The following is a 27,684-nucleotide window of genomic DNA, read 5'->3' on the forward strand; positions in this document are numbered from 1 at the left end:
GGTCTTGACAAATCCTTCAGAAATGTCAGGTTCTTCTAAATACATCAACGATTTTAATTATACTGTTTGTAATATTAATAATTTGTTTTAAAATAGTTTGTTTTTTTTTACAAGAAAAAAACTAAAGCAATAAATAGACAAGAAGGTCCTTTCGGAAACATTTTAGATGTTTTGTTTTTTTTAACTCAGTTTTCTTATTTTCCAGTGAAATCCATAATTTCTTGCGCAAATTTCCAGAACAATATAACCGATGTCATTATCAATGGTTTAATAATAATAATAGTAATAAAGCAATAAAAGAGCTTTTTTTTCTCTTCAGGTGCATCGGAAGTCAAATGGAAAGCGAAAACCAAATTTTCTGATTCAGTGATGATTCAACCTGTCGACTAGTTTATGGAGAGGAAAAACTAAGAAGGAGAGAAACACGGCCACAAAAAAGACAAAAAGGTAACTGAAAGAGAGTGGGCGATTATTGTTCGTATAACCCAGGCATTCAGTCAGATTACAATAAATCCCAGTTTTCAACGAATTAACACTAGAGAGAGGATGGCTGCAGTCAAAAAGGACGACGATTATAAAGTGCATTATTAAAACGCGCAGATGTCTCGGTGGAGCGCACGAACTGAGTTGGAGATAAGTTCAGAATACAAAATGCATTTAATCGAATTGCGCCAAGTGGGTGCCAAAAAAATATATGCCTTTTAAATCCCTGCTGTGTTTATATTAATTAGAAACAGTTTCCTGAGGTGCTCGAGTCCATCACAGTGTGTGTGTGTGTGTGTGTGTGTGTGCCAGTGAGTGTGTATGTATTATAATGAAGAGGAGGGGTGGCTCTTTCATATCTGGAGCCTATCGCGTCCTCTCTGCGCGCTCCTGACACTCCTCCAAAACATGACCACTTAATATATGTATGTCACAGGTTAAAAAGTGGAGCATGTGTTTGAGTCACTGTTGGAGTCAAATAAAAGACACTCACCCGCTCCTGTAGTAGTAAAAAGAAAAAAAACTAAAAAAAACAAAAAAGCTAAAGTTTGGTGTGAACGGAGCGTGTGAGAGATGTTTTCACCTCTGAGCGGCGGACAAGTTTAAATGTGCCGCATGTCAGAGCGCTTTCTCTCCTAGGTGAGGATAAAACAGTCCAGACTCTGCTGCTTTTGTTGTTATTTTTCTTCTTTCTTTCTTTTTTTTTTCCTCTTCCTTTTTACTGGCAGTCTGAGTTAAGCTTATGACTTTTGACACACTCCGGGAGCGACGCTGCAAATGGGCGGCATAGGTGGCAGCCTCTACCTCAGCATGTTGAATGGGACTGAAGCGCAAACTCTCGGAAAGAGCGTCGACATCAGCAGCCACCTCCACCGCGGCGGCAAGGATCTAGCCGAGTTTAAGATGGGCATCCAGGACGCCCGCTTCTACTATTCGGACTCGGTTCAGGGCGGCCAGGACCCTCTCAGCCTGCCCTACCACACGGAGCAGACAGTGGGGGGTTACGGGGCGCAGCCCGGTAGGTTTTACGCGCAGACCCTGAGCGGCTGCCCCTACGGCGGCGTGCGCTCTCCGCAGAGGAGCGGCGCCGGGCAGGGATACGTCCCCGCGGCGGGAGAGGGTTTCCCCACTGGAGGTAAAGACCCGGTGTACTCCCCCTCTGCGGAGAACTACCCGGCGGGCTTCCAGCATGGCTACCAGCGGCCTCTCTACCCTTTACCTGGGCTGCAGGTGTGCGGGAAGACCCAGGTTCTGCTAAATAACTACCCGCTGTGGGCCAAGTTTCACAAGTTCCAGACCGAGATGATAATCACCAAGCAGGGCAGGTAGGTCTCACAGTCACTGCGCACTTATGAACGTTTATGCAAAGAAACATGTGGAGGAAATTACACATTTTGCACTTTACGACTTCATGTTGGAGGTTTTCTCTGTTCAGAGCCGTGCAGACGGTAATACCATCACTGGTCAGGTGTTAGAACTGTTGCAAACTTTTTGTATTTTTTATTTATTGTTTTTTAAGTGTTACTTTTTGAGATTGATCGCTTATAATTAACAAAGATTTCCAGTTTTGACCTGTGCCAAATTCAGGCCAGACATAAACCAACTTTCACAGTTTAGCTAACTCTAGGAGCATCAGTGCAAGTTAACTACTTTTTCTTAGCCACTGAACATTTTTGAGGTTTTATTTTTAAGGGTGAAAAAAAAGCTTTTTTTGGGCAAAGAGAAAATAATTTAAATTAGCTTTATAATTGCTCTGTTACTTCCTCTCTAGAAGTTAAGCCATCTGTAAAAAGAAAAAAAGAAAAGAAAAATCAAACATTGCTGCTCAGTCATCGATGAGCACATCTGAGACAGAAGAAAAGCCTAATAATAATGAAACCGCCACTACTGCGGTGAGTTAAAATGTTAAAGCTGATGCCAAAGTTGTGATAAACACTGGAAAAAAAAAAAGATGAAATGTTTTAGTTGCAGGGGAGAAAGAAAAACAGAGAGAGAGAGAGAGAGAGACGCTGGCGGGCTTCTCTGCAGGTCACCGAGCATTAAGATGCAACCACGTCGATGGGGATTAATTCTCTAATACGCGACACTTGTGTTTGGCAGAAGGTTTCAGGCCAAAGGTTTCTCATGGCTCAGATCTGTGCACAAAAAAAAATAGAAAAAACAAATCCATGTCACCATAACAGCACAGTGATATTCTCGGCACATCTGCAGAGGCCTCTTTTGTTTTTTTTTTTTTTTTATGTAAATTTCATCCAAAGGATAAAAAAAACCTTTTATTTAAACAAAACAAAGAGCAATTAAGGTGTTTCAGCTCTTCTTGCAGAATAGTCCCCTTTGACCTTCATTGCTTGTGTCTTTGCTTTCTGGTTGAGTGCAAAAAAGAGCTGTAGAAGTGGAGCACAGTTCAGGCTCCTCTTTGAAGTCAACAAAAGCTTCTTTTAAATGTACGAGTGCCATCTGCAATACCTCAACAAAGAAATCAATACTACACTGGTTGAAATCACCTCTCACTCTTACACCTGAACTCCATGTTTCCAAGGGTTGTGACGTCTCAGTTGTTTCTGATCAGCGGGATGTCAGATGAAGGAATCTTTGAAAGCAGTTTTTTTTTTTAAAGCATCACGATTGAAAAAGGGGATGGAAGATGCACTTGCAGACACAGTCAAAAGTAATGCGACAGTAAACCGATTTAATGGTTAATCTCAAGAATTCCAGTGTCCCACATTTGGGTTGAACAACATTTCCTGAAGTGTTTTCGTCTCCTCCCACTGTCCATTGGCTCAGGTAGTTGTTAAAATATCTCACTTGAAAATGGTTCACATGCACAGCAGACGTCAAAACTCTGTATTCTTTCTGCTTGTTAGAGAAGAAAAAAATGCAAAAAAATACTCTATTGAAAAATTCCTATTTTTAAATGTATTTGAGGCGTATTCAGATTTTGATTATACATTGCCAGTGAAGCAACAAAAAAAACTTTTGTAGTTGTTCTAAAACGTGCAAGTAATGAAAAATAACTAACTGTTGTGCTGATAAGAAAAAAATATTTTAATCAGGTTTTTTTTTCTGTTAAAATTCAAATGCAGTATATCGATGCTACTCAAGCTGGACATTGCAGCAGCTTGAGAGAAAATATTGTTGGGAGAAAATATTGTTGGGTTTTTTTTTTTTAGATTTTCAAGCATATTTGCAGACAACCCTTGATTACCATGTATGCTCCTGAAAACAAAATCTCAGTTTCTACTAAGTTTGTAAAGTTATTTTCCTCGACCATTTGACCAAAGGAACGACTGGGACAAACTACCACTTAGAGATGCATCGTTAGCATGAGGGGTAATGAGAGAAGTAGGATTTAGGCATTTTTATCATTTTTTTATGTTAATCAGCATAAAAACAGGAAGTATATTATTTTATTTTCTGACATATTATTAAATCATTTAAGCATCACTGACATAGCACCCCATCTCTTTGCTTAAAAAGCATTTCCACAAGAAATAAAATTCAAAAACCGCTGAGTTTGATGCATTCAGATCGCCACCTACTTATTAGCCTATCATATTTTCACATATTTTATAAATGCAATGAGACTAAATCGAGGTTTGTTTGAGGATCTTTGTGCACATAAAGTCACTCAATCTTTTTGTTGGGAAACTGTCAACACATTATACTGTCAACTCATAAGATATTTAAAAAGTCGATTTATTTTTCATTTGGCTACGTTTGATGCTCTGCTTCTCCTCTTCCTTAACAGAACATTAAAAAGCTGCAGGATTGAGAACTGTTTGTGTGTGTTTACATGTTAAGAATCAGTGTGAGTTGATGATGCATCAGCCCCTGGATGGAGAGCCCCATGCCTCAGTGCGATATTAAAAACTCTACCTGAAACATGTGCCAGGGGAGGCGGGTGGAAGGGTGTTGGGGTATGGAAATAGGGTTTGGCAATTTTGTTATAATTTTGGTGATTCCTTTTATTGCATCAATGCATATTTTGTGCGTGCGTGCAAAGATTCAGGTGAAGATGTGGCTTTTCTTTCCTGTTGTTTCTTGTTATTTTTACCCAGGTGTGTGTGCGTGTACGTGTGTGTGCGTGCGCGTTCGCGTGTGTGTGGGTGTGTGTGTGTGTCATTTGACAATAACTCCCCTTGACAGCTTCCTCTCCAGAAACACTCTCTGTGGTCAGAAGATTTTAGTCCACCAGGTCATGTAATTAAAGTGCATTTTTATTTTGAAACGGCTATTTTATATATATATATATATATATATATATATATATATATATAAACGGTTGGATTTCAAACAAACATTATCCACAGAGGGCTTTTCAATCCGCACGTGAGAAAAAGCCAATTTTCATGTGTGCAAAAAAAAAAACCCACAGACCTCACATTACGAAAATTTCAATTCCTGACGATGACTGTGCTGTTTGCCTTTTATCTCCCTCTGTAAGCAAGAAAGACATTTTCTCAAGAAACGACAACAAAAAAAAGATTTTTAGAGAAGTTGAGCAGAGCAGCACTGACACCGAATCTTTTTTCTCTCTCTTTTTTTTTTTTTCAATATCAGAGGCAAAATCCTCGTCAAATTTTAATCCTGGGTTCAGGCCTCCAAAGTAATTTTACTGGGATTTCAGAGAGCAGTCCGAGGGTCTGCAATGTTAATCAAAACATCTGCAGGAGGAAGGGTGAGAGAAATGTGAAGGGAAGGGTCAAACGCCAGCGAGGCTTCAGATGGCCACACCGAGGAGCCGAGGCACCTTTGAAGTCCAGGAAGTAAAAGACGAGATTCTCCCTCTCTCTCTCTTTTTTTTTCTCTTTTTTTTTCTCTCCCTGCTTTCTTCACCTGATACATGCAGGGTGCAAAGATCTCTCAGAAGTTTTTACTCATGTACCACACCTGGCCTTTGAAATATAGATGCGTTTTTTCGTGACCCCGTGGCAAAGCGAGGGAGAGTTCATTCGCTCTTCTCGCGAGCCAAATTCAGATCACCACACGAGCCGTTGTCATTTCAGGTGCCGTGTGTTTGTGGCAAAGTTCAGGCGTGCTGGGGTGCTGTCAAGGCGCCGTCGCTCGACGTCCGTCGGTGTTTCAAATGCATTCGCTTTGGCTCCAAAACGTAGGATTTTATTCTGGCTTTGGTTTTAGTTGCAGCGGGCGACTAAACCTGAAACAAGAAAGTGAAATCTTCTCTCCATCGATCATTGCTTTGGCCAGTTTTATGTTCCCACACCTGTGTTTTTTTTTTTGTTTGTTTAATTAAGACATGAGTCAAAATAAGAAAAGTTTTCCCTGTAGTGCGTTTCTCTGCATTGCAGGGGAAGTTTTGTGGAAAATTATCTAGATTTTTTTTTTTTTCACTCTTTAAACTTCAAAAACGTGTTTGTGCTGTTGAAAGAAGGCCCTGAAATGAGTATTTAGGAGCCAAGTGTAGTATTTTTACAAAATTGATTCTGAGACCTGTGGCTATTAAAAAGTTAGCACCTGCTGCATCAAGTGAAAACAGTGCTGAGTATATTTTAGCTATAATAAGTGCACTGCAATGAAAGTTTAGGAACTCAGCTTTTATTCAAAACCAATTTATTTTTCAAGCATTAAATCATAAGTCACTTTTTTTGTTAAACTGACGTTTCTGGCACTTGTTTCCTTTATCAGGCTTTGACTAATCTTACTAATCTTACTAATGCTATTAGTAATAACTAATGCAGCGCGTGTTCCAGGAAGGAGAGTGAACTGACTAAGATCTCGCTTTACAAACATGTTTTAGGGAAATAAGGCAGAAATTTGCCACAGGAGGAATCATGCTCATCTGCTTTCTTTGCTCCCCTGAGTCCAAGCAGTGACACACTTCAGTTTGACGTCTGCTCCCTTTGCAAAAGGAAACAATCCTTTGATTTTTGTTTGCTCCCAAGAATAGAAGGTACAAGTCAGTACTGAAGTGAGTCGCCAAGACTGAAACATGTTAATCAGCAAGATCTGACCTAACGTGGTCCACGTTCTCAAAAGGTGAAACGTTATATTTGATAAAAAATTTTATAAAAAGAGAAGAAGAATCACTTTTGAGCCAAGTAATTGTGTTACAATTGGTTTTATTTGATCAACATTTTAAAGTAAACCAGAGTAGGTGTGCAACGCTGCAGGTGTTTTCCCACATTTGTGCTAAAATATCACCAGATGATCGAATAAGGAGGTACGCTTTATATAAATCGACATTTAGGAAGAACGTTTGGGGGTCGTGTTTATTCATCTTCTTGCTCGTTGTCTAAAAAGCAGAAGCGGGACTATTTCAAGGTTTTGACAGTATGACCAGTCATTTCCTGTTCAGCTGTCTATGTGTGCCTTTGCAGCCTTTTCGCAGAAACATCTAGTGCCAATATTTTCACATAGCTGAGCTGAGTACTTCCTCCTTTCGTGCAAAAAAAACCCCTCCTCTAATAGATGGGCGTTCAAGAGCACCGCAGTTTGAGCCGCAGGCCTATTAATACAAACCCCACTGTTGCTGTTGATCGCAGAGGGAGGTTCTCTATATTTGGTACAGTAAGGTCAATAAAAATGCAAAAGAGTTCTAAAATAATGTTATCTGGAAGCAATTTGAAATGAAACGGGAGAAGGCGTGTCTTTGACAGGTACGGGTTTTCTGTGTGCATAGTTGAAGCCACGCTGCTGCAGTTATGTCAAATGTCAACAATTTGAAATCTGATTTCTTTAAAAGTGCAATATTTGAGATAGTAATTTGCGAAACAAATATCCAACTCTGAACCCAACAAGCACCTCTTGTTTGTAGATTTGAAATTTAGTCTTCAATAAAGTAATGTAGTCACTTGTTGTTTTTTTGTTTTTGTTTTTTGTAATATAACCTAAATATATGTATTTCATTCTTATAATAGTTTAATTTAAGTGGAATCAGAGCTTCTTGTTGCAAATTTGGAATTCGGTCTATAATAAACTGCAACAATCACTTTAAATTTTTTAATAAAAAAAAAAATCCATATATATATATATATATATATAAATGCATATATGTAGATACATATGATGTTTGTGCTTATTATGGATATAAAATATGAATATTTTCAAGGGATATTAATACTTTTTCAGGCCATTGCATAAAACTATAGATTAAACCCCAAGAACTCAAACCTCCCTCTCCAAGGTGAAGCTAAAAGTCAATCCTGGGTCACCAGAATGAACATCCCTTACCTCGTTTCAGCACCACTGCTCCCTCACTTCCTGTGGCAGATATTTTTGCCCGTTCATTAGGCAATGTTTGCTCTCAAAGACACCAATGCCATCAGTCAGCTTGTGTTCGCCCCAAGCACTTTAACGGCTTTAGACCTTTAATTTTGACCCATCTGACGGTTGGAAATCTGCAGGAAGTGCTCGCGACCACGAGGACCAAAAGGTATCAAGGACAAATTAAAATTATAATCTCTCAGGACGCGACTCTAAACTGGTGCTTTCGCACTTCGCTGCTGTAGGGACTCATCCTCGGTGGTTTCTGGTCACAGTTTATCCAGGTGTTAAATGAAGGCAACTGGACTTGCTTCGCCTCTCATCCAAAATCAGTCAATACAGAAACAGGGGTTTGTCTACATGTTAGGGGAGTGATTGTGTCCGGCAGCAGCTGTAGACTGGCATGTTTTCGTCACAGATGATCAAGCGTACGCACGGTGACAAAAACCGGACCTGAGCTCCTGTCCGGATGCATCAGGCGCATGCACTCGTGTGGAAAAGTCCTCTCCCCGGTGAATAGCCGGTGCCTCTTCTCCTCTCAAGCTCCTCTCTCTCATCCCCAGGATATAGTCGTCCCCCTTCACTCCCTCCCTCACCCCCTCTTTACTCCGCCCTTTTCCTCTCTCTCTCTCTCTTTCTCTAACCTCACCTTCCCCCTGCGGTTTCCCATACTTTCTGTCAGCTCTCCTCCCCTCCCTCTTTCTCCAGCATCCACACAGTTTATTGTGATTTTTTTTCTTTTTTTTTTTTAAATGTCAGCGTCTCTATATTACTGTCTGGTTCAGCACACTCTTCTGTCTCCGTGGTATTATGTCCGGATGCAATCTACGTTTATGAGTGCTTTTGCAGAGATACAAGACATTTGATGGTAATTTTTTTGTGTGTGTTTATGAACTGCACAGTTGCAGGTCTGAGCTCTGCTGCCGCTAAAGCGAGCGGAGCTACATGTAGGCATACGCTGGCTACATAAAAGTCAATTCACGCACCATCAAACTAATGATATTGTCATCAGAGAGGAGTCTCATGACTGTACCTCTTTTTTCTACCACAACTCTGAAAATAGCTGCTGCTGCTGCTGCTACTCAGATGTCTTCACTGTTTTTCAGCTCCTCTGTTCTGTACATAAAACCCAAAGCCCGCCCGCGTATGCAAATACCCCTCTGTGTTGTGTTTTCTATGGTTTCCCCCTATCTCGAGTTCTGATTTCCTATAAAAGGCTCACTATAAGTAAATTGACAATTTCAATGTAGCAAGAACGATAGCTGTTCATACACTTTCTAGATTACTTTCACACTCTGTAGGTGGGTTGAGCCATTCATACGGGTTTCTGTTTTCAGTTGTATTAGACGCCGCAGTGGAAGGAGAGCTCTTTCACCTGTTGCACGCCACTATAGAGCTGCTGGCATGATTGGGTTTCATACAACTATGATTGATCGTTAAACTGGACTCGCTGTGTTGTTGGGAAAACCCAACTGGGACCAATCAGGGAGCGGTTTCCTTTTACCAGTAAATGGCACGGAGCAGATGAGCTGTTGGGTGAAGACGTTCTCGCTTCCCTTACGGATGTCTTTTGTTTTTGACTTTGTAGCCGTCATTGGACGTTTGCGACGATCCAAACAAAATGTCATGTTTTATATCAGAACCAACCTAAGATTATGTGAAAAGGGAATCATCATACAGTAACTGATCAAACACATTATTTGGATGAATGAGTTCAGTTTCGCCATCAACATCAAGGCCTGGTTCTGCAGAATCACATAACAGGATGTATTTGGCAGCTTAAAGTGGGCTGAATTAAATTCAAAAACAGATGAGAAGTAACACCAGAGACATTTGTTGTCGGTTCGTTTGCAGGTCTTGAATTTGTGCGTGTTGTTCTGAGATTTTTATTTTTATTTTTTTAGTCTGTTTCGTGTCATCAGACGAGTTCTGTTTAAGTGATGTCAAGTCTGGCACTATACAGGCCGCTATAGTTGGCTGCTTATGCAATGAGGTCATTATATGAAAACTACATTTTGTTTTTTCTCAAGTGATCTTCGATATTTAACTTTAGCAGTGACAACAAAGCAAAGCGGGGACGACTGTAAGCGGCTAAATGTTTGTGACAACCATAAAGAGATGATAGTTTAAAAGAATAGAGAACACATAAATTCACATAGATATTTATTAAAAATGTTTGACTCGCAAGAATGCAAACATTAAAAATAATCAGACACTCCAGGACCCATGTCAAGTTGTCTGTTTGCAAATTAGTATCCTTTTTGCAGTGGACAGGCTGATCTCGGTTTGAAGAGTAAGAAAAAATAAAGCTGAAGCTTACAGATGCCTGCTGTCAATCATGATCAATCCAGAAATTAAGAATTTTCCTGTGCGTTAAATCAAAAGCTAAATCAGAAATGTCTAAGAGGTATTGTTTTATTTTGTCTGACTGCGTAGTACATTAATGCAAACTTAATAAGGCATGTCAGTAAAAATGTTTTACTTAAAAAGTGGTCAGAAAGAGAGGAAAGGAGATCTTGTAAGTATTTAGTTTGGCGTGCTTATGTTTGAGACTCTTTGAATTGCTGCACTCTTGTGTTGAACAAATAAAGATGTTCTCAGGCTGTTCAACATCACTCGGTTATTGAAAGAGTCTAATTGCTACAATTAATATTAATAGGCTTTAATGTGATACACTGTCTTGATTTTTGTTTTAGGTGCAACAAGTTTTCTCTCTATTTTTTTTCCAGAAACATTTCTAAAATGCCATCTTATTTTTGGAAAGCCAATATTATGCATACATTTGTACTCTGAATGTCATGTCACATGCCTCAACATCAAGTAATCAGCTGTTTTATTTAAAAACAGTGAGGCATAAAAGTAGTGAAATAATACCCACTGATTCTACTTAAAACATTTTAATTTCCTGTTGTTTAAAACGGTGAAACGTGAACCTAAACTGGACCTGTCCTCTGAATCTATCAGCTTGACTCCTCCTGGTGATTTCCATCTTTATTCTTTTAAAATTAGGTAAATGTAGCTGCTCTCTACAGCACTATAATACATTTAAAAAATCAGCAACCGCCTCTTGGAAATCATACTTTTAAAAATATATATACATATTTAATTTGTTACTGTTGTTTCTAGCCCTCTAGTGGTCAGAAGATGAATTATTTTTCAAGGCGGAATTTGTATTTCCATGTGGTACTGTTTTCATTTCCACTCAGTCATGTAAAAAGGTTGAGCTGTATTGTGACACAGCATAGCTCTGCTAGTTGTGGCCACGGCAAGTTTGTTTTCCGTCACCTGTGGTTGCTCAGATGCAAGTCTGCACCAGTTGGAAATATTAATCAACAGAGACACACACACACACACAAAGTGCTACTGTTTTGCCTTCTGATCTGCATTGGAAAGTATTGAATACAAAGTGAAATCTATTGTGTCCATCTTCCTGCTTTATGGAACGCCAGTGTTTGCATCTGGATTTACACCAACAAAATTCAAGCATCTGCTTTGAACTTTAGAAAACGCAAGTTTTTGTAAAATAGGGGGTGGGGGGGTGGGGGGGGTCAGTTAAAATTCTCTAGAAATGCATCAGGGGCAACTGTGCTTGCTGATTGTATTTTTAAAAGCCCTGGAGAAGTTTTATTTGTTAGAGAAAGAGAAACTGTCAGTTGTTTTATTCGTTATGCAAAAGAGATCAAAGAAAATCTGAATAGTTTGTTAGTTTGTAGCTAACAGCTGGTGTTACCTCCACTTGGCTGAGCATATCTCTAGCGACCCACTGTTTGCTATCACCTCCTTGTTTTTACGTATCTGAGGAACATTTGGCCCAATCCTCACTTTTAGCTGCGAGGTGTTTGAGAGCCTTCTTGCTTGCACAGCCAGTTTCAAGTTACGCCACAGCCGATCAATGAAACCAAAATCTGTTGACTCAACCCAGGACTACATTTATTAGTGTTCAGACGGTCGTTGCTGAATTCACTGGCATGTTTTGGATTATTGCCATGTTGCAACGACTGGTTCTGCACCAGCCTAATTATTTTTTTCTGATGGTCTCACATTCTCCTCAAGCATTCAGAGATACATGATGGTACTCGTGACATTTCCTTGCTTTATGGTATTGAAGGTACTGTAATGGTGTATTAAGTCAGACTCATCCGTCCACAGAACATTATTGTAGAAATGCTGGTCTTTATCTACATCTCTTGTGGCTAACATCAGTCTTGCCTTTTTATGTTTTTCTTAGAGAGCATAAGGTTTTTCCCATGCACGCCTCAAGTTAAACTTAAACTTGTGAAATCGCTTTTTGATTACATGAAGAAACTTTTGCGTTAACGGTAACAAGAACGAGGTGTAGGCCATGTGATGAAATGTTTATATTTCCCGGGATCTTCTTTTAGCATCTTTGCCGTCTACTCTCAGGGTGAATTCACTCGGTTGTTGACGGTTGTTGTTTCGAATATGCAAACTATTTTTCATGCTGTGGGAAAGCTGAATTTAAGTTTTTCTGAGACTCAGAGAGTGACACAGTCCTCTTTCTGGAGACCTAGTCATACTTTAGTGTTTACTCTCATTTTTAACATTCTGTTGCACAACAGATTAAATGTCTGAGGCTTAAATGAGGGCAAACCTTAATCAAAAAGTGTGGTTCTGTCATGTGCACGGATATAATATGCTTGCTTGTAATTTCAGTCACTTTCAGTGTGAATAAATGAGTTTCTTCGGTTCTTATTATGTATATGCGTTAGCTTAATTGCTCAATATTGTTGAAAGTCATATTAAATATTAATATGTCCAGTTTTGTTTTGTTTTGTTATAAAAACACATGGGGTGTTATGGAGTGCCCTAATTTTTTATGTATTTAATTGTAGCCAGGAAAATTAAAGAATAGAAATAAATGAGAGAACTAAATAGGAAGATCGCCCCGCTCTAGAAAATTGTTCATTTGGAGACCATAAATATGACCCCCAATTGAATACTGTTTGTCTGCATTTAAAAATGTACATTTAGACGAACTGATGACTGTTAATTAATATTACAACTAATGCAACTCATTTGCTCTTTGATGAAATTTGCAACAATAAAAATCTTGCTATCAAGGACAGACGCTTCATATTTGTGGATAAACTTTCACTTTGCTGCCTCTCTGCTTTGTCGCAGCATAATTTAAATGCGATAAATCTCTATCTTGTTTCGAAGAAGCCATTTCCGTAGATTAATGGCGTTTAAGCCTTAGTTTTATCATAAGAGCGTACCTTTTTACTGTAAAGCAGCGAGCCCGTTCACAATGGATCTTATCTACGGCATTTGTTCCACCCACAACAAAGGGCCTCAGACAAGAAATAAAAGGGTGTTGCTGAAAGACGGATTGTGTATGTATCTATCTACATTTTTTTGTCCTCCTACAATGACTAAGCCATGCAATCACTTGTACATATCTATTAATTCACACATTAGTTTATATACAACCTCAGAAAACTAGAGGGATTTCATTAGAGCTGAACTTAACGTCATGAGTTGTGCTGCAAACTCGCTGCATAATGAGCAACGTGTAATCTGAAATAGTTAATTCCCCTCCTCCCGTATCAGAAAGAATCAAAAGTAGAGGGAATTACCTCTTACTCATAGCACATTTCTCAAAACCTGGAAAGGTGTTCAATCGCTGTAAAACAGGCAGGTTAAAGGTCAATGCATGTAGTCACTCCAATACAATGCATGTTGCATCAGACATTGATATGCTAGCACATTACATTAATACAGTCACCTGCATTTTACATAACCAGTCTTTTTTTTTTTTTTTATCACTGTTGCCTTTAATGGATTGCACATTAGCTTAGCTTTAGTAAAACATAACTTTATATGAGCTGGCATTGCTTTCTTTGAGAAACATATTTCACCTAACAGTCATATATTAACACTACTGTAAAATACGATCAAGTTGTTCGTCGTTGTACTTATTTGCATTTGTATTTTTATATAATAATGTTTTTATTAATATATTACGTGTGCACTGGAGACTGTACTTATTCAATTGCTTTTTCATCATGATAAAAAAGCAATTAGTTTTCTAATTGTAGTTTTCTTATAACTTGTCTAATATGTTAGCATTTCATTCACTTAGCCGTAGCTTTGAGAGGCTTAATTCACTCAATATTACAGTTTTATGTCACCATACTATTTATATAATGTTGATTCACTAGAGAATATTTAATTCATAATAAACTTTTGTTCAGTATTGTGTGTTGGCATAACCTTAGTGTGTAAATAACTAGTTTAGGTCTTTTTGAAGCCTTAAAAAAGTACAAAGTTTGTCCCAAAGTTGTATTTTATCTCAAAGAAAACCTTCCTAAACTGTTAGTCGTGACATGTAAGATCTGTTTCTATTACATTATTACTAAAGTGTTGTGAATGGAAAATCATATGAAATTAGCAGACATTGATTAAAAAAAATAAAGCCCTGATGGTTATCAAACCGATAAATTAAATTAAACCTGGAAAATTTATGGTAAAAGTAGATTAATTTAAATTAAACTATAACAAAAATAGACATTATGAAACAAGATATCTTTGGTTAAAATTCTTTTTGTACAATTCATTTTTTGTATCTACATGATCCCATTTTAAAAACTCCATAACCTAGACTGTGGCTTGTGGTCGTTGTCATAATTAAGTGTCAAAACAAAGCATCGCTCTTTCAGAGTTCAGTTCATGTCAAAAAACTTCATAGCTGCTGCATTTAGATTTATAAAAAGTTGTGTGTGGAAGAGTACGTTTTTGTGGGTGAAAAACTGAGACAGCCAGGTGATTAAGATGAGAATAATATTGTTGCCTTTGCACTACATGTCAGTTTCGCAGGAAAGCTTATTTTGCAGCTTCTCTGTCATGTCTTTGACATGCATTTTTGGGCGCTGAGCATCAGCGAGCCCCGTCTGCGCCAGAGTGTTTGTAGCCACAGCTGTGTGTCATTTTGATTTGGAGTAACTCAGCTTTTTCCACCGCTTTCCCTGGCAGTGAACCTGGGGACGCCCTGACCTCCCAGTTACCTCGTCTCACTGAAACCATTGGTGGTCAAAATGAGTTCAACGTGTAAAGCCCCAGCAATCAAGAGCATCTTCTGGGGCATCTTTTATTAACAGCAGCATTAAATATTCACCCACAGTCTCAGCCTCCTCTAAACCCCCGCCTCCCGTCCCGTTCTTCACTTACACTCTAATTCTAAGGAAACAAAGCGGGTATTTCGTGTACTGACGCCCCCAAGGAATCATTTCTTTGGGTTTTTGTTTTTTTTTTTAAATCTCTCATAATAAATTGAGACTGTTTCAGATTTCCATGTAAATGTACCCTCTGTTCTAATGTGTTGGGATTTTTTTCTATTTACACTGGCTAGTTATGTTAGTCACACAAATATGTTTATTTAATCATAAGGTTTTAAGAAAATTTATGTAATCACCTGAAAACACTGGATGATGGAAAATATTGCTGAAACCTCAACTATCTCTTTATATTGAGTGAAAACAGGAAAAAAAATAAAATAAATAACCTTTTAATTCAATACTTTAAATTTTGAGGATTAACAACCCTCATCGTTTTCACAATACATCCAGATTCTTGTGACAATGAAAACAATAAACGGTGCAGATAATGTCCCTTTCTTACTCTTCATAGACGCAGCTCAGCCTCAGATGGTTGTTACTGAAACCGCTGCTTCACCTCGCAACTACAATCAAATGGGTCCCACTTTCTGCCCAGAATTACTGTAGCAAACACACATTAAAGGGAAACTAATGTAAGAGTTCACCATTTACTCAGAACAAGAGGATAAAAGCACCTATTGGGTCCAAAACAAGCTTTATCGCAAGTTGCTCACAGGACCAGAAGTATCACCACTGAGCGGATCCCTTCTCAAACGTCTCTTTGGTTTAGAGACTAGTCCGGACACAGATGACAGCGCAGTCATCGCCCTTAAAAACAGACAGCGGTTTCTCTTGGTCTTGATTTGAGTGTCTGGAGGTTCTGCACACTGAATTCAGAGTGCAGACAGTTCAGGGGAAAAAAGGCTTAAATGCACATCTTTTAGAATAAATCAAAATAAAGTCTAGCAGGTCTTCAAAATGAACAAGTTAACAAAGTGATCAATGCAAAACAGGCATTTATTTTACACCCAGAGTTCCAAAGGTTTAACATGTTCTCAGCTTCTTTGTTGGACAAAAGTTCTCTGAGTTTAATGCATTTTTGACCAGGATCGATCAGCCACTTAAAACATGGATGTTTAGGTGACACACCAGGGGTGTGTTACCAAACCAATAAGGAAATAGAAGTAATGAACTTAGCTAATAGTTGTGATATAGGAGAGTTTCACAGACGTACATGACAAAAACACAAAATCGTATTTTTGTGTCTAGTTTCTAGTGCAAATATCTTATTACGCTTAAAATAAGACCAACTAACTTAAAAGAAACTTTTTAGCAAGATATAGAGGTTTGTTTTAAGTAAATAATTCCTTAACATTAATGGAAAAAATACTAGTTGTATTCAAAGAAAAATTTTCTTTTCTTATAACATGGGAAGAAAGTGTTGTTATAAGTTAAATAATCTGCCGTTGGAACTAACACTTTTTCATCAATGTTAAGAAATTATTTGTTTAAAACAAGTCTCTAAATCTTGCTAAAAGTTATCTGTAAGTTAGTTTGGGCTTATTTCAAGTTTGCTAAGATATTGGCACTAGAAACTAGACAAAAAATACTTGGTAAGATTTTATGTTTCTTCTTCATTCTACAAGGTGTGTGTGTTCAAGAAAAATCAGATAAACATTCGCTTGTGTTTATCCAGGAGGATGTTTCCCTTCCTGAGCTTCAACATCAGCGTGCTGGATCCGTCTGCCCACTACAACGTCTACGTAGACGTGGTTCTGGCCGATCAGCACCACTGGAGGTACCAGGGAGGCAAATGGGTCCAGTGTGGGAAAGCAGAGGGAAACATGCCAGGTGTGTATAAAACCATAGCACAAAAGAAATCCACTAGATGAAGTTTGCATTTTCAAACGTCAAAACGGAGTAAAAATGCAAAGATTATTAGGTAGAAATTACACATATAAAAACAAAGTCAAAGTTTCACCAAATTTCTTACTAGCAGACTTTATCGCATTATTAAGCTTCAGGATGAACTTACTCAGTAAATAAACTGAACTCTTTTAGATCAGTTTCTCAGTCAAGTTAATTTGCTTACCACTTTCACTAGGAATGGCATTAGGTCACACTTATGTTAGTGCAGCACAAATTTTCTCCACATCGTACTTTATGCTGAAACTGTTTTTATTACGTAATCAGCAGTTTTCACTTTGGTATTGAAGTGTTGAAAGCAACATATTTCACTCTCCCAGTAGTAATAAAGTAACTTTTGTCCTGAAAGTGGTTCTTTTTCTTCCTTTTATCTTTTCAAAATTATTCATTTCGAGTAAGGTCATGAATCTCAGAAGACGTCATAAAGCTCTTACTGCTTCACAAACAACTTCATACAACAAAAAAAAAAAAAGAAGAAAAACCTGCGCCAGTGCCTGCCAATAACTCACTTACCCCCCACCCCTCCTCCAGCCACAACTGATGGAGAAAAAACTCAAAGTAATCTTCGTGAACCCAGATTTTCAGTTGTAGATTAGATAACATCAGGTGGAGTACAAAACCTCTTTTCAGTCTCTGGGGAGCTAAGAAGTTTTCATCTCAATGCGTGCAACATGGAGGATCTCGAGGAAGTGGTTTGTGTAGCAGCACATCCACAGGCAACAGAGGCAACCAGAATGTGCATCATGATGCACTGGTAGGCACTTTCTTGTGGACGCTCTGGTGTCGCTTTACGTCTGCCGCTTCTCTGCACGTTTAAGTCGGTTTGATGGAAACCGACTTAAATTGCTAGCTGAAGCTACAGTTCACAGTCAGGGCTTTTTAAGTCTTTAGAAGCAGCAAAAAAAAAAGAGGCTAAATGTACTATTTTAATGGGTGGTAACTTTACTTTTATGGTTTTTACAGATTTAATTATCAATGTCTGCGCAAAGAAGTCACAAAATGTTCCACTTGAGCCTCTGTATGTTACTGTATCTTAAAAGCTGGACGTCTTTTCAAACAATACAATTACCCAATAAATTATATACTGTATAAAAATGACACGACCTGTAAAAAATGATCACAACCCATTTTCTCACAGCGATGCATGTTGGAGGCAGCATCATGCTCCGCGAAGGCTATTCTTTATCAGAGGCAGTAAAATCTGATCAGATCTGGTGGGAAAATGAGTTAAGATAAAGCATTCCCACCTTTGACACTTTATCATGCTACAAAACACAATCAATGTATCCAAAACTTCTAACCAGTTCTGAATTTTTACTCAGTTTGACTGAACCATTCTAAAACATTAATACGATGCATGTTTTGGGAGCATTTGAGCTCCCATACGCTTGTAACAAATGAATAGTACTTTGGTAGACCTGTGCAGAACCTGATGACATGTTGAGGATGCAACTCAACTAGTCGCATCTCTCCACGGTTCAGTGAGAAGTCTACAAAGCCAAGCCCCTCGCTGAGGTTCCTCTGGTCATTCATAAACCACAGAGCCAAAGCTGCCACTGTCATGTGCCACCATGTGAATTGGTGTGTTCAGGGTGAAGCAAAATGTCACTTTCTCTCTTCACACTGTATTTTGTACGTAAGAGAAAAAGAAAAAAATCCACTTTGGTCTCATCCGATAGACCACCTTCTTCCACCGTTTCGGCGCATTTTGAAGAATTTGAAAGCAGATGAAAAATGTTTCCCCACAAATGTCATCTCGAGGCACTTTACAAAAAGATTTATTTCAGTTCAATCACTCCTACATGCCAATTGATCCTACTTATTTCAAAGTAGCTTACAAAGTTTTTGCGGAAACCCAATAGATCGCATTGATTGCATTCACTCCTCCTGGACCAGCAAGTAGCAACGATCGCTTGCGTTGTGTTGTTGGTGTTACAGTAATTCCTACCAAGCATGTATTTGCTTCTTTAAATGTTAAAAAAATTGTTTTATATTAAATGTTAAATTTAGGATATGAACAAAACCATTGGTCCATGTGTTTAGATCCTCTCAGGCCAATTTGGGGCACATTCAATTTTATTTTGAAAAGATTTTTTAGTAAAGAAAAAAAAATGTTTCCCTACATCTTATACTCCTTGATCTCTTCTCCTTCAATTCAGCAGTTCTTCCTGTTCTCACTTGAATAAAACGCATACACATAAAAGAAAGTTGAACCCGTGATTGATGATAGACAAACCACATTTGTCTAAATGAGAGAAACTCAAAGGTGTTGTCACACGTTTGCCAGTTGTGGAAAAGGTGAATGATGTTGTGCTAAAGTTGTGGAAACTGTGGTGACACGGCTTTTCTCAATTAGATTTAATAGTGCACTTCATGTGGTATGAACAAATTCAGGTTAGAAGGTCACTGTGGTGATGCTGTGAAAATTCACGGTGGTATAGTTGATATGAGAACAGTGAAGTATCAAAGAAATTAGAAAGCACAGCATGCCTGATTACAGAATGTAGCACTTATAGTGGAAATATCTTAAATTGACAATGACAAAAAAAAACAAAATAAAATTGCTTTTTAAAATTTTTTGCAAACAGAAATAAAATGTTCTGCATATTTTAAACAGTACAAAACAGATGGGTGGGTTATGTGACCTATTAATCTATTAATTTATCTATTAATCTATTCGAGTGCCTTGCAAAAATATTTGTAATGGTTCAAATTTGTCATATTTTGTCTTGTTAAAACCACAATCCGCAGTGTATTTTATTGGGACCAGCAAACTGACAGGTCAGATGAGGTCAGCATTAATCAGAGGAACCAAGAGGCCCTAATCTGAAATTGGAGAATCTCTTGATGAATCTCAGATTAGTCTTCAGATTTGGCCTTTATGGAAAAATGTCAAATAGAAATCCATTGTTCAACAAAAACCGAAAGAAGTTAAATTCAAAGTTTGTCTCAAGACATGTAAGGGGCCACATCAAAACATAAAAAACGTGTTTTGGTTGGATGAATCTCAAGTCCAAAATGCTATGTGTGGAGGGTCACTGCATATCACCTTTGAGACAAACTATACCCACAGTAAAACACAGTAGAGGCGTAGTCATTCTGCGGGGATGCTTTTCCTTCGCAGAGACAGGGAAACTTGACTGGCTTTCATTGAGCTTCCCTGCTGTCTTGTCTACCACATGAAATCCCAATCAAATAAAATGAGGGCAAGTCACTGTTGACGCGCAGTGGCTTGCGCGTCGATAGTAAGTCACTGTCGACGCGCAGCTAAAAACCTTGCTCCTGTGGCTGATGACTTCCTTTGGTGACTCCAGGAAATCGGATGTACATGCACCCTGACTCTCCTAACTCCGGGGCTCATTGGATGAGACAAGAAGTGTCATTCAGCAAGCTCAAGCTCACCAACAACAAGGGCAGCACCAACAACGTGGCACAGGTATCCCTGCCTACTTCCTGACATGTTGTCAAAATCCCTAAATCATTGTGTGAAAGTGCTCTAGCATCATTGATTTTCTTTGTTCTATTAAGGTAATTTTGTGAATTTATTTGTGCTTTGCCCTCAGATGATTGTGCTCCAGTCGCTCCACAAGTACCAGCCACGTCTTCACATAGTGGAGGTGAAGGAGGACGGCTCAGAGGACCCCTTCCTGTCCTCGAAAGCTCAGACGTTTGTCTTTCCAGAGACTCAGTTCATCGCCGTCACCGCTTATCAGAACGCAGACGTAAGATTTATTTTTTTTTTTTTTTGCACATATTGTTCACTGGAAGAAATTACATTATATTATTACCGAGTTGTTATAGCTCTTTTAAAACACTGAATGAATCTGATTTTTGCATGCATGCATGCAGTGGTGTGAAAAATCTATTTGCACCCGTCCAGAGTTTTATTTTTCTCACTTGCATGTTTCAAATAACAAAACTAATTTTAACAGCAGACAAGGGTAACCTGGGTAAACACAACAATCAATTTTTAAATGATGATTTCATGCCTAATGGGGAAAAAAAGCCTCCAAATCAACATGGCCCAGTGTGAAAAAGTTAGTGAGTCCTAAACTTCCTAACTAGTTGTGGCGTCTTTGCGACAATAACTGCCATTAAGCATTTGTGATGCCTGGTAAAGAGTATTTTACACAGCTGTGGAAGAATTTTGGCCCTATCTTCTTGCAGAATTGAGCCACATTAGAGTGCATCAATGGCCTGATTAAGGTCATAATTTAAGTCCATAAACCATTCGGAGTCCATTCAGTCCATTAGCTTTTCCAAAGTGGACTCCTCAGTGGGTTTTCATCCCTCCTGCTGCATGACTCCTCCTGCATACTGACATTCCCCATTCTGATTTTCTGCTCAAGAGAAGAGTACACAGTTCCATTATGGAAAACAGCAAAGTAATCCCGGATCATAAAATTTTCACCGCCGTGTTTCGCTGTCGGTAAATTGTACTTTGTTAGTTCTTCACAAGATGTAACAGGAAGCACCACTTAATTAATATTTTGTCTTGTTCATTTACAGAATATTTTCCAAAGAGTCTTTGTCATCATCAAAATTTGCCATTTGTTGTGAGAACAAAACATTTTGCATGCATTAGCTTTCATCCAGTGGATACCATTTTTTCCCCTGACTTTTATAAACGCAGGCTTCAGGTGAGGCAAGTGAGTTTGGGTTTCTTTTATGGCCTCATGGAGGAATACTCCTTCAGTAATTTGAGTAACTCCTGACAATGTTCTGTCATTGTTCCAGATATTTTCCATTTGTGGATAATGGCACTCCCAAGAACTTCGTGAGCGCTTTCAAGACTGATAAAAGTCATTGACTTTGTGGCTGATCTGTTTTAAACTTCTTTAGATTGGGGCACGATGTGTTGCTTTAAAGATCTTACAGCCTATTTTCACAGAGGCTCTGTCTATCTAGGCGATTTCTAATATTAGATCGCGTTTTTCCCTTGATGAATGAAATCATCCTTTAGGGATTGCATCATGTGTCTGCTTTGGTTATCTTTGTATGATGTAAATTTGCTTCATGACAGAAGAAAGTCTGCAATGGGACAAATACCTTTTTCACTGCACTGTACAAGTGACTTTGCAATCGGTGCAACACCAGTTCAACTGAGAGTCGCCGACTGCTCAATGTTTCACTGACAGCTGCATCATCTAAAACTTTTTCAACGCGTAGCACAGACATACTGGCATCAATTCTGTAGGTGTGATCACCCACTTTGTGGCTCTAAATATCAACTCTTTCCAGCATGTTGACCTCATTAATTATTAGTCAGTGACCTCCTCTCTAACTGCTCTCTTGTTTCTTCATGGTAGTTGCTTACTCCTTCTCTTTTTCCTGTGCCTACATTCTCTCGCTGCCCTCCTCCTGTTCCCTACACAGATCACTCAGCTGAAAATAGACCATAACCCCTTCGCAAAAGGTTTCCGCGACAATTACGACACGTAAGTAATTTGGAAAATACTTGTGTTTGTAAAGAGAAAGCAGCAGCAGCAGCAAATCCTCTCCTTTTTTGCTCTGGTTTGAGAACATTGTGTGAACTCTGCCTAAATAATTCAACTGGATCAGTGCTGTCACTGAAATGCCCTGAGTGCTCATGTCGCCTTTTTAATATTAGAATAGATGCAATTACTGCGCTGCTGCTGAGCATGCTGCAATGAAAGGGTGTGAGGGGCTGTGAGATGTTTGATAGTTGTTTGAGGTTTGGGCAGGAAATAACACCTTCTTCTTTTTCCTCTTCTTCTCACACTCTCTTCTCTTCCCCTCCTCCTCCCTCCTGCCTAGGCTCTACGCTCCTCCCGACTCTGATCGCCTCACCCCTTCCCCTACAGAGGGCCAGCAGTTGTTACCGGGGACCTGCTACCCACAGAGCTACCTTTCTGAACAATATATTAGTCCCCTGTCGCAGACCCGATTCTACGGCCGCGATCACATCGGCATGGGCCAGCAGCACAAAGACCCGTCCTCTAGCCCTGGACCACACAGTCGCTGGTACCTGCCCCCGCAGCAGAACATACCACCGAACCGGCTTGACTTCACATCCTCCTATGACGGGGACTTTTCTGGAAACGGCTTCTACAAGCCATTCCCCCTGCAGACGTCCGCTCACCACGCCCTCAGCTACTACCCAGAGCATCCTTTTGCGTCGAGCAGTGTGTCGGTATCAGCGGCCGGGTCAGCGGGATGGAGCACCAGCAGGCACACCCCACAGTATCCCAGCAAACCCGCCCCCAGTCTGAGCTGGTTCAGACCCATTTCGTCCTCCTCTTCCTCCTCGTCATCTTCCACGCCCCCCGGGAACCCCAGGCTGCACCCGCCCTCGCTCCTGGAGTCCCTGCAGCCACCTGTGCTGCACGAAAAGCCGAAAGACCCCACCGGGGTGGCAGCCGAGGACCCCTGGCTCGAGCCGCCCTCCGTCAAATCAGCAGACTCAGCCGACTCGGGCATGTTCGAGGGAAACAAGAAGAGGAGAGTGTCGCCCTACACGTCCAGCACTGAAAACTCCCCGCCTCCGCGTGCCGGGGAGGCCTGTGAAAAAGACAGCAACAGCGATCCAGACTACTACGGCTATTACACCCACTGAGGGCCTCCCGTTTCATCACAAACGTTTCCTAACGCCCTCTCACAGCGCCCCTGAGTCTGCCGGTCTGCAAGGTCTTCATGATGGATTGAAACAAACAGAACCACAAAACGTAAGCCCTCACAGTGAAAAACATCCACAGCGTAAAGTTTCATCTCACAAGAGTCAAAATGATCACAGGAGGAACTCTTTAAAGGACAGCGACAAAGTAAACAGAAGTGGATGTGACTGGGACTCTGGCCTACAGTCACATAAACACCAAACAGACATACAGAGGTGTGACTGAAGTCTTTGAAACATCTGGAGATTTAAGACGGGGGGAGGAGGGGGGGAGGCCCAAACATCTGCATATCTGCTTGCTGACAGATGCCTGCAGGAATTGTCTGTTCTTTCTGCATCAAACCCACTCCGGCTGCGGTGCCATGTCTTGTCTGTGTCTTCCTTCGCACCTTCAACCGTTTACACATTTCTTCGCGATGTGCTCACGTTCATTTCTCCCAGTAATTCTACGCCGAAACTGGTTAGCAAAAAAAACACACAAAAAAAACAGAAAAACTCATGTCCTCTCTAACCTTTGGCTCATGATAAACGATGCGGCTCCCACTTGTGGCAGTGGAGGAGAAGTGCAGGCAGTTGGTGTAAAGGTCAAAGTCAGAGCAGGGTTTAGTACAGCTTAGCAGATGCGTGTTAATAGTGTGGCAGTGACGGCAAAAGCACAATGAAATAGACACATTATCTGGAGGTTGCGCAGCATCTGACAGTGATTATTCATGCATAATGTTTAATCATACACACAAAGTTGAAAACAAAGGCAGATTTAGGTCCTTTCATGTGTTCAAACACCTAGAAGTTTTCCAAATTTTCTCTAATTATTACCTCAAACCTGTTTTTTAATGGCATTCTGTGATAGAGCAATGCAAATTAGTGAATAATTATGAAGCTCAACAACTTTTTGATACTTTTTTTCCTTTTTTACAAATAATCTAAAAAAATGTGACATTCATATGAATTCAACCCCACCAATCAAGGGGTTATGGCACAGAGCCATAACCCCTCAAAGTGTGCATGGAGAGACTGAAATTTCTGACCGTTCGTCTGTGCAAAAACACCTTAACTTTAAATTTTCAATCAATTGTTAATCAGATTTGGCCATTCTTACAAATGTATTTGTTTTGATCTAGAGTTCAATTTCGTGTAGGAAGATGATTCGCAGCTCCAGGCTCAAGGCTTTGCAGTCTCTATCGGGTTTGCCTACAGGTTTAATCCATGTTCCCAATAACTCTTACCGGTTTTAGTGTCTCTGAAAAAAAGCATCTCCGCTGTAAGTTGCCACCTTTTTATGGTGGGGATGGTGTGATCAGGATTTTGGTTTTCTGCCTCACCGTTTTATATGAAGGTGAAAAAACAGGATTTCATTTAACCTGATCACCTCATCCTTCACCTCCTCTCTTGCCTCTATTTTAACAATTGATTTCTTAACACATAAATCCCAGATTTGTTGACTGTAACATCATTGGATATCCCCCATATGTGTCTCTGCAGCTCCATCAGAGTAACCAAGCCTCCTTCATGGTTTTCTGATTAATTGTCTCGCTGCCCAGTCTGTCAGTTTAGGTAGACATCGTTGTCTTGGTAAGTTTGTAGTTGTGCGATACTCTTTCCATTTTCAGATGATGGAGAGGTCACTGCTCTTTAAGTTTGGAATATCTGCTATAAACTTCAATCACTCACCCTTTTTTTCCACTTAACTTTTAGCAGCGGCTGCAGGGTAACGATTGATTTAGATAGACTTGTACTTTATGAAAAAAGCTTCAAACAAGACTAGCTGAGGCATGTGGGTGTAAAGTGCGAAGATTCTGACCTTGCAATAATTAGTCGGCGTTAAATCACTCCCGTCAACAAACCCACAATCAGTATGAGCATCAATAACTGCCGAACAGCGTCACCAAGAGAAGCATACAGGCTTTTAAAACACAGACAAAATGGCAGTCATTCTGTAGATCAGTTGATAGCAGGCCGTGAGGACGCCCACATGCACCTGTAGTTAAACTGTCAGCCTCAGACCACAATAAACAGGAAGCACAAAGTGACCAGACCGACACTCTGAATTTCCCCCCTGGTCTCAGGACCCATCATGTGGTGACGCTGGTTGACAGAGGCCCGGCTCCTGGCCTGGTGACAGAAATAAAGAGTGAGGCCACAGTCGGAGCTGATCAGAGGTCTGCTTCTCACTCCTCACCAGGTGTGCTAAACGCCTCAGACAACACCGGAGGCGACAAGCGAGCGCCCAGTGTTATCTATCAGGGAAATTTCAATGTTGACCGTCCAAGCTCAAATTGATTACACATGTGTGAAATGCATGGAGATGGTGTTAACTGATGGAGCCATTACTACTGCGACAAGCAGAAATTCAACAACTGCCATATGCAGTTAAAGCCGAGTAGAAATGCTTGTTGTTAAAAAAGCATGTTTACATTTTAACCTCTTTGTAAATTTAATGAGCCTGTAGACTGTAAATTTGCAGAGAAAAGAAAGGGAAATATTTAAAAGCATTTCTAAAACAGTTTCCATGAAACAAAAGGTTGTTGCATCCACCTATATCCATTTCTATTCATTTTTTATAACCGCTCATCCTTGCAGAGCTGCAGGGAGGACTGGTTAATATCTACAGGGGTCCTTGGCCACCCTGGGTAAAATCAGTATGACACACACTTATTCACACCTAAGAACAATTTAGAGAGGCCGACTAACCTACGTCATGTTTTTGAACTGTGGGAGGATGCTGGAATTCTCAGAGAGAACCCAGAAATACACAAGGAGAACAGGCAAACTCCACACAGAGAGACCCAAGACCGAGATTTGAACTCAGGACCTTCTTGCTGCAAGGCAACGCTGCTACCAGCCGCCCACTGTGCAGCCACAACTTATAGCTACATAGGCTAAATAACCATAACAAGTAGCTAAAAATACATTTTACTGGTTTCATAAGATTCAAACTTTAAAATTTTGTAATAATGCATTCAACTGGTGCTGAAACTATCAGCTTGATTAGCCTATTTTTACTAAATGACACCGTGGAGCTACTTGTAGTAGCTAATAGCTACAATTTACCGGTGACATGGCATTAGCTTAAGCTAATCAGTAGCTTTTTGTTATTTATTTAATGCCAGAAATTAAATAAACAGGTTATGAAATGTGTATGTAATGGTCTGAATGGTAACAGATGTAACGATTCATTAAATAGTAACAAGGTGCTGAAAACACATTAGAGGGAAAATCTCATTGTGTTTCTCGTGTTATGTTTCTACAAGAAAATGTTTCTTATTTAATATATTCATATTTGTCAAATAATTATTCACGCGGTACGTCGATGAAGGTTTTCCAATGTTCTGTAAGGGCATTTGAATGAAGATGAAATTAATTTAGGGCGAGGGTGCACATGCAGAAACAAAGAGAGAAAGTGTCACAGAAATACCGGCCTGCAAATATATCAGTTGCTTTTTTTTAATTTTCTATGGTCTCCATGGTAAACAAATGACCTCTCACCTACATGGCGGCAAAATCTCACATCAAACAGCTGCATGAAAATGCCGTCAGATACCTCAGGAAGGGCCCCTGCTGAACATCCCAGACCTTATGAGAAACTTTAACCAGTGACTCGACTCCTTCAGTGTTTTTTTTTTTTTCCTATGGCACGTTTCCCTCTAGATGAAAATAGGACTGCATTTCTGGAGATTTTGCTGTACAATTTAAAATTTAAAAATTAAAAAAATTAAGCTGAGCGTGAATAAAGGAGACCGCACAGCTCAAGCCACAAATGTTTATTTCTGTGTGTGAAAGATTTGTGCCGTTTAGGAAGCAGTAATTGTTCTTTCACTCATGAGATGCTTATAAATTGCAGCAAGCAAATGAATAATGGAGATTTGTCAAGGAGGAGAAGAAGAAACTTATTTATTGAACATGGCATATGTGTATATTTGTTTTTTTGTTTTTTTTTTAATGAAATTAAAGCTTTCACCTCTCAAACTCTGGATGCTTTTTACTTGCTGATTCATTTCTTCCACAATGATTTGGTCTAGTCAGCCTCTCGTCTTGCAAAACGATGTCTTGTGTGCGTGTGCGTGCGTGCGTGCGTGCGTGCGTGCGTGCGTGCGTGTGTGTGTGTGTGTGTGTGATTTAGCATTTCTCCTCTGGTAAGGCCCATTTTTCCAGCGCCTACTATGACAACTGCAATGGGGCTCAAAGCCCAGGTTTAAAGTTTGAATTGAGTTTAGGTTAGGCTTTAGAAATGAATGCAAAAGGAATGAAACAGTGAAAAATCCTCCTTGTGAAGGCAAAAAGACAGAACATGTGTGGAGGGTT

General features: G+C 39.7%; 1 protein-coding gene across 1 annotated transcript; it reads left to right on the forward strand.

Annotated features, from left to right (window-relative positions):
* Window positions 1-776: 776 nt before the first annotated feature.
* Window positions 777-27,353, forward strand: tbx21 (T-box transcription factor 21). Its single transcript, XM_008437413.3, has 6 exons — window positions 777-1,808; window positions 16,519-16,673; window positions 20,063-20,184; window positions 20,312-20,470; window positions 22,125-22,186; window positions 22,527-27,353. Exons 1-6 carry the CDS (start codon window positions 1,261-1,263, stop codon window positions 23,323-23,325), a joined length of 1,845 nt encoding a protein of 614 aa, XP_008435635.1. The 5' UTR covers window positions 777-1,260; the 3' UTR covers window positions 23,326-27,353.
* Window positions 27,354-27,684: the final 331 nt, after the last annotated feature.

This window comes from Poecilia reticulata, chromosome 19 (genome assembly GCF_904066995.2).
Source record: "Poecilia reticulata chromosome 19, P_reticulata-male-v2, whole genome shotgun sequence".
Classification (NCBI taxonomy): domain Eukaryota; kingdom Metazoa; phylum Chordata; class Actinopteri; order Cyprinodontiformes; family Poeciliidae; genus Poecilia; species Poecilia reticulata.